The 12,569-nt window shown below is 34.5% G+C and overlaps 1 protein-coding gene across 16 annotated transcripts in view; it reads right to left on the bottom strand.

The window, feature by feature from the left end:
- LOC122351533 (titin-like) overlaps nucleotides 1–12,569 on the bottom strand; it is a 156,162-nt gene that overhangs the window by 93,752 nt on the left and 49,841 nt on the right. For 5 of the 16 annotated variants that reach the window (XM_043248646.1, XM_043248648.1, XM_043248656.1 and 2 more), the window contains 18 exons: nucleotides 12,212–12,295; nucleotides 11,012–11,279; nucleotides 10,659–10,919; nucleotides 10,231–10,440; nucleotides 10,067–10,144; nucleotides 9,947–9,973; nucleotides 9,780–9,833; nucleotides 9,631–9,681; nucleotides 9,316–9,366; nucleotides 8,888–8,959; nucleotides 8,351–8,410; nucleotides 8,072–8,143; nucleotides 7,531–7,683; nucleotides 7,240–7,347; nucleotides 6,803–6,913; nucleotides 6,420–6,512; nucleotides 5,995–6,102; nucleotides 5,723–5,827 (listed from right to left, as the gene is read on the bottom strand). In XM_043248646.1, coding sequence (XP_043104581.1) covers nucleotides 5,723–5,827; nucleotides 5,995–6,102; nucleotides 6,420–6,512; nucleotides 6,803–6,913; nucleotides 7,240–7,347; nucleotides 7,531–7,683; nucleotides 8,072–8,143; nucleotides 8,351–8,410; nucleotides 8,888–8,959; nucleotides 9,316–9,366; nucleotides 9,631–9,681; nucleotides 9,780–9,833; nucleotides 9,947–9,973; nucleotides 10,067–10,144; nucleotides 10,231–10,440; nucleotides 10,659–10,919; nucleotides 11,012–11,279; nucleotides 12,212–12,295 — 1,966 coding nt within the window. The remainder of the gene's footprint in view (nucleotides 1–5,722; nucleotides 5,828–5,994; nucleotides 6,103–6,419; nucleotides 6,513–6,802; nucleotides 6,914–7,239; nucleotides 7,348–7,530; nucleotides 7,684–8,071; nucleotides 8,144–8,350; nucleotides 8,411–8,887; nucleotides 8,960–9,315; nucleotides 9,367–9,630; nucleotides 9,682–9,779; nucleotides 9,834–9,946; nucleotides 9,974–10,066; nucleotides 10,145–10,230; nucleotides 10,441–10,658; nucleotides 10,920–11,011; nucleotides 11,280–12,211; nucleotides 12,296–12,569) is intronic. The other 11 variants (XM_043248653.1, XM_043248659.1, XM_043248654.1 and 8 more) reach the window with 7 other exon arrangements.

The raw sequence follows: 12,569 nt of genomic DNA, 5'->3' as shown, positions 1-12,569 counted from the left end.
TAGTCCGAAAAAAAAAATTCAAAAATGTTTTGGTCACTAAAAAAAGCAAGAGAAATAGACAACTATATGCTGTTTGATGCCGTTATACCTTTTGTAGGGGTTGCCTCTTTCTTTTGTGTAATATTTTCTTCAAGCCTTTTAGATTGAAGAATAACCTCTTTCTTTTGAGGTACTATAGCATCAGGTTTTTTAGTGACAGCAACATTTTCCTTTTTAGGCTGAGCATCATCTTTCCCCTGTGGTTTATGCTCAGAAATGACTCTTTTCTTCCCGTGCATAAGTTCCTCTGTATTAGGAATTGTAACAACCTCCTTTTTTGGCAAATTATCTTCCTTCTCTTCCAGTTTAATTAAGTGGGGCACTTCTTTCTTGTGTGGGATTTCTTCCCTATCAAAGAAGTTAGTAACTTCTGGTGTTTTAAGTGTACTTTCCTCCTCCTTTTTCAGAATTAGTGGATGGGTTTTCTCTTTCCTCTGAGGCACAGTTTCTTCTATATTAGAAAGACTGACCACCTGCTTCCTTTTCAGTGAAACTACAGCTTGCGCTGTGGAAGATATGTCTTCACTCTGATTTACTGTATCGTCATCCTTTTTACGAGGAAGAGGAGACTCTTTCTTTTGAAATACATTTTCCTCCTTCTTTTCAGGAAGAAGAGGAATCTCTTTCTTTTTAACTACAACTTTTTTATTAGGGAGGTAAGACTCTGGTAAAATGTCTTTTCTGGGAAGAATACAAACTTCTTCGTTTTCAGACACAATTTCTTTTTCTATTTTAGAGAGTACATGAATCTCTTTCTCTTTAAACAATATTTCCTCATTCATTTTGGGAGGACAAATAATATCTTGCTTTTCAGGAGCAGTATCCTCATCCTTTCTATCAGAAAGAGGAAAATCTTTTTTTTTGCATATAATATCCTTATCTTTTCTAGACGAAAGAAGAACTTCCTTCTTTTTAGGCAGTTTTCCATCATCAATTCTGGGAAGAAGAACCACATCTTTCTTTTCAAATACAGTTTCCTCTTCTCTGGGAGGAACAGCTTCCTGTTTAAGTAACATTTCTCTATCCTGTTTAGCAGGAAGAGAAAGCTCTTTCTTCTGAAGTGCAATTTTCTGTTCATATTTAAAGGGAAGAGGAACCTCTTTCTTTTTAGATAAAATGTTATCTTCCTCTTTTGGAGTAACCTCTTTCTTTTTTAAGGAAATATCATTGTTTATCTTTGGAGAGACATTATTCTTTTTACACAACTTTTCCTCATTCTGTTCAGCAGGAAGAGGAACCTCTTTCTTTTGAGGTGCAATTTTATCTTCCTTTTTATGGGCAGGAAGAACTTTTTTGTTTTTAGGACAAATTTCTTCAACTTTTCTTGTAGGAAAAGCCATCTCTTTTCTTTCAAATACACTTTCCTCCTCCTTTATGGGAGGAATATCTTTCTTTTTAGGTGACTTTTTATCATCCCATTTAGCAGTAAGGGAACACTCTTTCTTTTGAAGTGCAATGTCCTCCTCCTTTTTATAGGGAAGAGAAACATCTTTATTTTTAGACAATATTTCCTCATCCTTTCTGGGAGGAACATCTTTCTGTTTAAGTAACATTTCTCTATCCTGTTTAGCAGGAAGAGGAAGCTCTTTCTTCTGAAGTGCAATTTCCTCTTCATATTTAAGGGGAAGAGGATCCTCTTTCTTTTTAGATACAATGTTATCTTCCTCTTTTGGAGAAACCTCTTTCTTTTTAGGAGGAGTATCCATGTTTATTTTTGGAGAGACATCTTTTTTTTTACATAACATTTCCTCATTCTGTTCAGCAGGAAGAGGAACCTCTTTCTTTTGAGGTGCAATTTTATTTTCTTTTTTATGGGCAGGAAGAACTTTTTTGTTTTTAGGACAAATTTCCTCAACTATTCTTGTAGGAAAAACCATCTCTTTTCTTTCAAATACAATTTCCTCCTCCTTTATGGGAGGAATATCTTTCTTTTTAGGCGACTTTTTATCATCCCATTTAGCAGTAAAGGAACACTCTTTCTTTTGAAGTGCAATGTCCTCCTTTTTATAGGGAAGAGAAACATCTTTATTTTTAGACAATATTTCCTCATCCTTTCTGGGAGGAACATCTTTCTGTTTAAGTAACATTTCCCTATCCTGTTTAGCAGGAAGAGAAAGCTCTTTCTTCTGAAGTGCAATTTCCTCTTCATATTTAAGGGGAAGAGGAACCTCTTTCTTTTTAGATAAAATGTTATCTTCCTCTTTTGGAGAAACCTCTTTCTTTTTTAAGGAAATATCCTTGTTTATTTTTGGAGAGACATCTTTATTTTTACATAACATTTCCTCATTCTGTTCAGCAGGAAGAGGAACCTCTTTCTTTTGCGGTGCAGTTTTATCGTTTTGTTTATGGGCAAGAACTTTTTTGTTTTTAGGACAAATTTCCTCAACCTTTCTTGTAGGAAAAACCATCTCTTTTCTTTCAAACACAATTTCCTCCTCCTTTTTATAGGAAAGAGAAACATCTTTATTTTTAGACACTATTTCCTCATCCTTTCTGGGTGGAAGAATAATATTTTTCTTATCAACTACAATTTTTTCATCTTTCCTGGGGGGAACATCTTTCTTTACTGTTAACATTTCCTCGTCCTGTTTAGCAGGAAGAGAAACCTCTTTCTTTTGAAGGGAAATTTCCTTTTCCTTTTTATGGGGAGGTGGAACCATTTTCTTCTGAGGTCCAATTTTATCTGCCTTTACATGGGCAAGAGGAACCTCTTTCTTTTGAACCGTTAATTCTTCTTTTGGAGAAGCCTTATCCTTTTCACCAGAAATATCAAACTTTTCTAACTGAAGTACAATTTCATCCTTTTGGGGTACAATTTTTTTCTTTTTAGGGGTAGCAAAAATCTCTTTTTTGGGACCAGCATCAGTCTCTCTCTTCTGAGGTACTTTTTCTTCTCTAACGTCTAATTTACTATCTGCAGCAACTAGGTTTTTATGATCCATGTCCTCAATTAAATCCCCTTTCTCTGCAGACAATAACAGAACAAACTCTGGCTTCTTAGAAGGTTCTTGCACTTTAAAAGAATTTTGTTCAAAAAAAGCTTCTGTAAAAGGAGAATGTGGAAGAATTAATATTGCCTCAGTCTTTGAAACCAATTTTGTTTGTTTTATGATTTTGAAATTGGAGTTCACTGATTACAGAGAGTATAAATAGTACAAATCCCCTAAAACTCTCAGTGACCATAGCTACAATTTCACAATCATAATTTAAGCACGGTATGTCATTTTTATTTTTATTTTTTATCTTACCTGTTATTTCAAGTGTTCTAGATGCTTCAGCACCAGAAAATGTTTCAATCATTCTAAATTCTTCTGAAGACAATACACTTTCTTTTGAAGAATCCCCCAGTTTAGAAATTTGTAAAGTGTCAATTTCTTTGCTATGTTTTCTGTCAAACAGCATTTCTGTTTGTGATGTCTTTTGAGCTTTCTGATGAGTGATATCCTCTTTTGACGCTCCTTCCAAAAGAAATGACTTCACTGCATTTTTCTGATTGTCTGATGGTGTGGCTTCATCCTTCCTCCAGACAGAAATGGATTCTTGAAGATCTTGGATGCGATAAAAAATTTGTATCCAACAATTGAACCAGGAGATTGATTGACAATAGAAAGAATTTTTTAATTCTTCTTCTAAATATACCAAAGGGGTACGCTTAATACTAAACATTTTGAATCGCATGTGTACTTCTTCAGAGAAATAATAATAAAATTAACAAACGTAAAATTAAGAGATGAATCTGGAGAAATTAACTTTAAAGCTTGCTGCACTTAGTAAACGTGATGGGATTTTAACAATATGAAGACAAAGATGATGTTCAAGAGAAAATAGATTACAAAGACTGCAATGGTGCTTGAATTATGTACCTTCAGTCTTCTTATATTTCTTCGGCAGAAAAAGAACTATATCCTGCTTTCTTTGCGGTCCTTCTGTTGTAGATTTTGTCCTTGTTGAATCCAAAGCAACTTAAGAGAGTATGAAATATGTAAGATTCAAATCTTTAAGATCAAGAGATCACTCTAGCGAGTGGTAAGAGGTTAATGAACAAAAATAAGAGCAAACTAGAGCAGGACAAGTGACAAACATAAGGGACTACACAAATACAAAGAAATTACTCCAATAAAATAAAAAGAAGTTCAATAAAAATCATTTCAAAGACAGGAAGGCATAAAGCAAGAGAAGATGTTGCCTGAGATCATTGTACCTTTTGTAGGGGTCACCTCTTTCTTTTGGGGTACAATTTCTTCATCTTTTTTAGCAGGAAGAGGAACTTCTTTCTTTTGAGGCATTATGACCTCTTCTTTTTTAGTGAGAGAAACTACTTCTATCTTTTTAGGTAAAATATCTTCTTTCTCTTCGAGTTTTGTTTTAAAGGATACTTCCCTCTGTAGATGTGCAATTTCTTCTCTGAAGAAAATTTCTTCTCTTTCTTCTTTCAGTTCTACAATTTGCACAGGAGTCATTACTTCCTTCTGTAGACGTGTAATCTCTTCCATGAAGAAAATTTCTTTTTCTTCTTTCTTCTCTGAAATTTGTATAGGAAGTGTCTCTTTCTTTTGAGGTACAATTTCATACTTTTTAGAAGGAAGAGGGACCTCTTTTGTTTTAGGTAATATTTCATCATCCTTTTTAAGGGGAACAGAAACCTCTTTCTTTTTAGAATCAATTGCCTCATCATTTTCAGGAGGAAGAGGAATCTCTTTCTTCTTAGGTTCAATTTCCTCCTTCTTTTTAGGAAGGAGAGGAACCTCTTTCTTTTTAGGTTCACTTGCCTCATCCTTTTCAGCAGGAAGAGGAATATCTTTGTTCTTAGGTTCAATTTCCTCCTTTTTAGGAAGAAGAGGAACCTCTTTCTTTTTAGGTTCAATTGCCTCATCCTTTTCAGGAGGAAGAAGAATCTCTTTGTTCTTAGGTTTAATTTCCTCCTGTTTAGGAAGAAGAGGAAACTCTTTCTTTTTAGGTTCAATTGCCTCAGCCTTTTTAGCAGGAAGAGGAATTTTTTTCTTTCGAGGTGCAACTTCATCCTTTTTAGGAGGAGGAGGAACTTCTTTCATTTTAGGTAATATTTCCTTATCCTGTTTAGCAGGAAGAGGAACATCTTTCTTTTGAGGTACAACTTCCTCCTTTTTAGGAGGAAGGGGGACCTCTTTCTTGTCTTCCTTTTGATGGATAGGAACAGTCTCTTTTGTAGGCAATTTGTCTATCATTTCTTCTTTTTTAAGAACAGCAACAGTCTCTTGCTTCTGCACTTTGTGCTCTTTATCTTCTAATTTTTGAACAGCAGTATCTGTTTTCTTATAACCTATTTCCTCTGTCAAGTCTTCTTTCTGTTTAGCCAATAGCAAAGGGGCCTCTTGCTTCTTGGAAGGTTCTTGTACTTAGAAAGAATATTAAAGTTAAGAACAATGCTTCAAATCGCACTGTATTAAGAGTGAGACAAGATGAGTGAAAGATTATTTAAATATAAAAGACCTAAGATACATAAGAAACCAAGAGATAAGATGTAAAAGATCTGGTAGAAGCTACCGAGAATACACTCAACCCCAATAACATTGCAGGACAAAGACAGTAACAAACAAAACCCACTGTAAGTCATGTCTTCCTCATAAGAGTGTGGCTAGTTAATAAAGAAACAAACATACAACAGAAAACAGACTTATATACTAAACCTAGTATGCATCTATACCTTTCTTTGGGAGTTCTTCAACTGTAATCACTTGCTCAGGTTTAGATGGGGGTTTCTTTGGTGGTTCTTGAATTGTTGGTTTTGGTTTCTTTTCTTCCACAAGAACTTTAAAGAACAGTACCCAATAAAGACATACGCTCAAGCCCAATACAATTGCAGGCAGAAAACATTAACAAATGCCACTTTAAGGTCATGTGTTCATCAGAAGAGTGTGGCAAATTAATAAAGATAAACACAGAAATGATCCCTACATACAAAAGGGGAGTCTATACCTTTCTTTGGAGGTTCTGCCTCAGGAACTTTAATTGTTTCAGCAGGTTTAGCTGGCACTTTCTTTGGAGGTTCTGGAATTGTAGGTTTTGGCTTTTCCTCCACAAGAACTTTAAAGAACATGCATTGTATGGTTTAAAGACTCACACTTGCACACTTGAAAGAACACATAATATCACACATAACATGCTTCTTAATGGAAGCTGAACAATTGCACAACAAAGACAGGTACAGTATATGAAAACCTGAAGCCAAAACAATTAAGCATACACAAGAATACATAATATGTGTACAAAATTAAAGTAATACTGCAGGACGAAGACATTAACAAAAAAGCCAATGTATATTCATGTGTACCTAATAAGAGTGTGGCTATAAGATATAAACACACATACAATAGAAAACAGCACAAAATGTGAATCTATACCTTTCTTTGGAGGTTCGTCCACTGGAACTGCAATGGCTTCAGGTTTAGCTGCCAGTTTCTTTGGTGGTTCTGGCTTCTTTTCTTCCACAAGAACTTTAAAGGGCATGCATTGCATGGTTTAAAGATTCATTTTCAAAAGCACATGGCAAAGAACAAACACAATGTCACATAAAACATGCTTCCTAGTGGACAGTTACAACAACTGAGACAGGTATATAAAAAGAATATACAATATAAACAACAAACATTAAACATAATGAGAGTACATCAACAACAAAAACAAACAGTAATAATGTAGAACAAACACATTAACATAAAAGCCATGTGTTCCTCAAAATAGTAAAAAAGGAACACAGCCCTACCTACAAAAAGTGAACCTATACCTTTTTTTGGAGGTTCTTCTACTGGAACTGCAAGAGCTTCATCAGCTTTAGCTGGCACTTTCTTAGATGGTTCTTGAACTGGTGGTTTTGGTTTCTTTTCCTCCACAAGAACTTAAAGAACATGCATTGTATGGTTTAATTATTTTCAAAGGCATACATGAAAGAACAAACAGTGTCACATATAACACACTTCTTAACAGAAGCTGGACAACTGCACATCAAACACAGGTATATGCAACCCAAGAAACCCACACAAAATACAATGTATGCAATGAACAGTACATAATAAGAAGAATTCAACAAAAACCAGTTAGGATATATTTCAGGATAAAGACATTGAATTAAAAGACATTGTAAGTCATGTGTTCCATATAAGAATTTGTTTTCTAAATAAAGGAACATACATACAACAGAAACAAAGTGAGTCTATAAAGTACCTTTCTTTGGAGGTTCTTCCACTGGAACAGCTATGGCTTGTTCAGGTTTAGCTGGCACTTTCTTTGGTGGTTCTGGAATTGTTGGTTTTGGCTTTTCCTCCACAAGAACTTCAAAGAACATGCATTGTATTTAGGTATTTAGGCAAGGTTTAATTTTCAAAAGCACACATCAAAGAACACACAGTGTCACATTCAATGCACTTCCTAGTGGAAGCTGGACAATTGCAACAACAAACGTTATATGAAAAACAAGAATCCCACACAACATGAAGTATAAACAATTAACAGTACCTTTGGCTGTTGGTGGCTCAGGTTTTTTCACAGGCGTGGGCTCAGGCTTTGGCTCAGGTTTAAGTTCAGGCTTAGTCTTTGGTGCAGGTTTAGGCTCTTCAGGTTTAGGTGCAGAAGGCAAAGGAGCTACAGATGCTTCTGGCTGTTGCACTTCTTCATATAACATATTTTTGGAATTAGTACATTTGTAGAGTTTCAGAAGAGTTAAGGCATGAATAAAAACAGAAGTGTAGAAAAGAAAGACAAGACAAATAAAAAAGGACAGACACAAGATTTGACCAATGCTGTTCAAGGTGCAGTAAGATTAAGAACACAAACCAATTAACACCAATTAACATCAATCAACAAAATTAAGAAGGTCACATCTGAAATTAAACAAGACACAAATATCAATTTGTTCACAATATGTTGCTGCAATAACATAAACATTTAAGCAAAGCGTCTACTGTGGATTCACAAGAGGACTTAAAAGAATTTGATTCACTTAAAAGGCATATGCACGTAAGACAGAACAGAAAATAATGATGTGTTCTTTTCATACCTTTTGCTTTGGGGGGTTCAATTGGCTCTGGCAATGTAACTGCAGTAACTATTTCTTCAACAGGCTTTTTGGCTTTTTGGGCAAAAATAATTATAAGTGTTGTAAGAGTATTTAATTGGACATAGAACAAATAAATAAAACTACAACAGAAAATTAACATCACAGATAGAACAGGAATAATGTTTATAAAGAGCCTTACAGACACAAAAAAAATTTATTAAAACATCAATTTATAGACACTAAACAGCACTTGAGCACTTTTGACAGACATTTGCATACCTTTCACAGGTACTTCAGGAATTAATTCCACTGGTTTAGATGGCTCAGGTTCCTCGAATTCTTTGAGAATATTAAGAAAAGTTAACTCTATAATTATTAGTAGCTTCAGCTTTGAAAGCCATCGTGCATAAGCATTAGTGCAAGAATTACAAAGATTATCACTGACATTAACACAGACAAACTGATCCATCCACACAGTGCAGTTTAGAATTATTAAATTAAGAAAATTATTGAAATTAAGAAACATTATTGAAATTAAGAATTCAAAGAGCAAAAAAGAAATGCAAAATATAAATATATGCATAATGTTGTATTTTAAAATGTATTTTTATACAAAAAATGTTCATTTATTTGGAAAGAAGCAAATATTGCAAACATTAAGAGCACACAACACTGATAATGTATGACAAAACAAATTTACGTGAAAGTAGACACATATATTTACAAAGAGACACATAAAAATGACAAAAGTAATGAAATGACGTAAACCTGTTTGCCAACAAGAAGCAAAGCAGCAAGCTATTTCTCTTTCTGTACCTGTCGTTGGAGCCTCCTCTCTCATTCCCAGGGTTTTTCTAACAACAGCCTCTTCAATCGGGACCCTTGGGGCTGATGAGACAAAGAAAGTCCTTAGAATAAATCACCCTAATTACCATAAAAACTGACTATGGAGAAACAAAATGGAGACTATGGAGACACAAAAACTTAATAAGTTCAGAAATATTCACGTTGGTAAAGTCACACAGATAAACAAAGTCAGACTGGAAAATAACTGACAAAACACAACCGCATAAACAGCAAAACTTAATGGTACTTTGGATGGACAGAATGAAAACAAATGAAGATACAGGCATTAAAATGAATGACACAAATACATACAAGACATATAAATATATTATTTGGCAAAGAAAAGTGGAAAGAGGGTTAGAAAATATATGTGTAGACTCAAAAGCTCTCAGTAATACCTGTGACTGATATTTCCTCTACAACACTCTCCACTGTCCAGCTCACATACTCTGGTAAAGGGTAAAAAGTTGTTACACGTGTCCAAAGACGAATACTTCAAATATTGATGTTATTTCGTTATTTCACGCAAGATGTTGGGAAAGACACAAAACAAAACTGTTAAAGAAAAATGTTATTCCTTTTAATTTCTTTTGTTGTCGAACAGATACAGTAAATGGTTAAAAAAGATTAAGTTAAATGATTTTCATAGTGAATTAACTTTTGTCAGTTGGGGTGATGCGAAAAAGTTTTATTCTCATAATTATGCAGTTTACCTTGTGTTTCCATTTTTTCTTCTGAATGGTAATATTCCATGGAGGATTCAGCTTATTAAAAATAATAAATGTGTGAGTAACTATCACTCATTTTGAGAATAGAGGTTTATGTATTTTTCTAAGTAATTTTACTAAAATCTGAACCTTACCTTCAATGGTTAATGTAGCTGCTTCGGGCACTTGTATTGATGTATCTGGGATGTCTGTGTGAGTATTATTTAATATTTACAGATTTTGTTTTATTTAATAAACTGGTGAAATAATCTGTCAATATGCACTATAGGTGTTAAAAGCTTAAAAAATGTCACATACTTACCATAAGGTACCCTTTCTATATCAATTTCTGAGAAAAAATAGAAAAAAATAACTGTAAGGAGGCTTCATATTTTAAGGACTGTTAGTTAAGTAAATTCTGGAGCACGACAGCTGTACCGACCTTTGCCTGACAGGTAAAGCTCAGCTGTACTTTTAGCCTCACCCCTGGGCTCCAATCTGACAATGACCGAGTACACGCCTAAAGGATTATTCATTCGGTTAAATGGGCGTTTTTATGTAATATTATTACAACGAAAAATGGTCCTTCACTGGAACTCCACAAACCTTCATCGGCAGAGGTAACGTTGCGGATGATCATGAAGTGGCGTCGCCCTTCACTTTGGAAGGTATATTTGGGACTCTCTTTAAGCTCCCAAGTGTCCTTATACCATGTTACAATAGCATTGTCAAAAGACACCTCACACTCAAATGTGGCTGACTGATGTTCTCGCACCACAATGTTCTGGATGCGTTTGGTGAAATGTATTTGCTCGGCTAGAAAAAGATAACGCAATGTGGATGATTAGGACTAGAACCTAAGGTGGAAACCTTTTTTGATAAAGAAAGCCAGGGAAATGTAAAAATATCCCTGGCATTTAAAGAAAGAAGAGTTTTTCCATGAGAAGTGAAGAAGAAGAGGTCACAGATGATGATTAAAGAGGTTAGTAGAGAATTTACAGTAAGCGTAAGTCTGACAGGGAATCTATACAAACCTTCGATCCAAAGATTTGCAGTTGTTTCAAGATTTTTATATTTGCAGGTATATTCTCCTTGGTCTTCAGGTCTAACATCTTTGATTGAGAGCTTCTGAGTGTAATTTGCCACAGCAAATGTGTATCTGCTGTGGGGCTCTAAAAGCTTCCCATTTTTAAACCACTGGGTTTTTACATTAGGTACAGAGAACTGGCAAGTCAATGTACAAGTCTGGCCTTCCTTACCAGCCACATCCTGCATACGCTGTTCCACTTCAGCTTCTGCAGAAAGAATAAAGGTCAATATTGTAAAAATGTACAGTATAAGATATAGTTTAGTGCTTTCACTAAACTCAAATGATGTTACTACATACCAAGCACTATCAGTTTGGCACTGGAGATATGTGGGCCACACACAATACGATAATTGCCCTCATCTCTCATCTGACAATCCTTTATCTTTAAGATGTGACGATCACCCACAATTTTGATGTCATACTTGTCACTACTGTCAAGTTTCTGGGTTCCTTTGTACCAGGACAGTGTGATTTCGGGGTAGTTAATCTTGATTTCACATTCAAACACAGCTTCCTTCTTGACAGTAGTTGTCTGGTCCGTGATATCATGTATCACAGTGACAGGCTGCACAGAAAAGAAAAGAATACATTAAAACTCTGTAAATGACATATACTGGATCCCCCACCTGCCAAAAAAAAATTACATTACATGGACATTAAACAAAGTTGTTTGATTTGCTGTTGCATTGCTTGTTATATTGCACTGGGCTGTGTTGTGGAAAAAGTCAGTTTAGCATGGATATTTTACATTTCTTTTTTTATATTTTGGCACTATGTATAAATCAAGGTACTTCAATGCTCCTCTGACTGTTTGCTTTATGTAGTGCTTTGAAGATACCATGCATAAATAAATGGTTTCATAATTATTTTCATAATTTTCTCTTCAGAAGTGGGTATAATGTTAAATGTTAAATTTTTATACTGTTTTCTTTAAGATGCTTCTGTATTATTTGCCCAGCTTGTCATAATAACAAATGCCCAACTCTGAGGTATGGGCTTCCCAGATACACTTGCAGGCAGCATAACCTACACAAAACTAAGATGTCTAAAGCAGATAATGTTACAAATGACACATGTGGTTTAACTATAGACATCTTTCACTAAAGTTTGATGACCAGAAAGTCTCATTTTTAACAGTATATCAGAGTATCATTAAATATTCAATAAGATTTGCGAACCTTTTTATTTGATAAGTATGCTTGAGGTATAATTCTTTCAAACATAAGCCACTTGGTTTTATTTTCTGTTATACAGTATAATGTTAAGGTTCAAGGTGCCTGGGGTAAGAGATGCCTTTAAAATCATTTTTATGTAAACCACTAGATGGCATAAAAACATGGCGTAGCACTTGCCAAAAATATATTTTTCTGCAATTATACATTTTAGACCAAGTGAATAGCACATTTGTTCTCAAGGATGGCCTTTAGCCCCAGTGTACCTTAATGTAAAGGTATGTAAAAACATGAATTTAATACAAAAAACAATTAGATTTCAAACCTCTGTTTGTTCCATCCTCTTCTGCAAATCAGCAACAAGTTTAGCTAAATCTTCCTCAGACTCTCTTGCACCACTTTCCACTTCCTGAAATGTAAAAAAATCCAAGCATTTAAACAATTACTATAACTTGCTTTCATTCCTGGCTTGAAATGTGAGTTACTGAAAGTTAAATATCACTAGAACCTTGCTTTAATTCTTTGAGTTGCTAAATTTAAGTAAAAGTATGAACACTATCAATTAAGAGGTATATTATCATGTGGCAAATAAATGTTTGTTAAACGCTTAAAGTTAAAGTGCACTCTGTTAATTTGATTTAAAACAAAATATCATAGAAATAAATCACTAAATTGTTACATGC

This window comes from Puntigrus tetrazona, chromosome 9 (assembly GCF_018831695.1).
Source record: "Puntigrus tetrazona isolate hp1 chromosome 9, ASM1883169v1, whole genome shotgun sequence".
Taxonomy (NCBI): Eukaryota; Metazoa; Chordata; class Actinopteri; order Cypriniformes; family Cyprinidae; genus Puntigrus; species Puntigrus tetrazona.
This window is presented reverse-complemented; position numbering and strand designations above follow the sequence as displayed.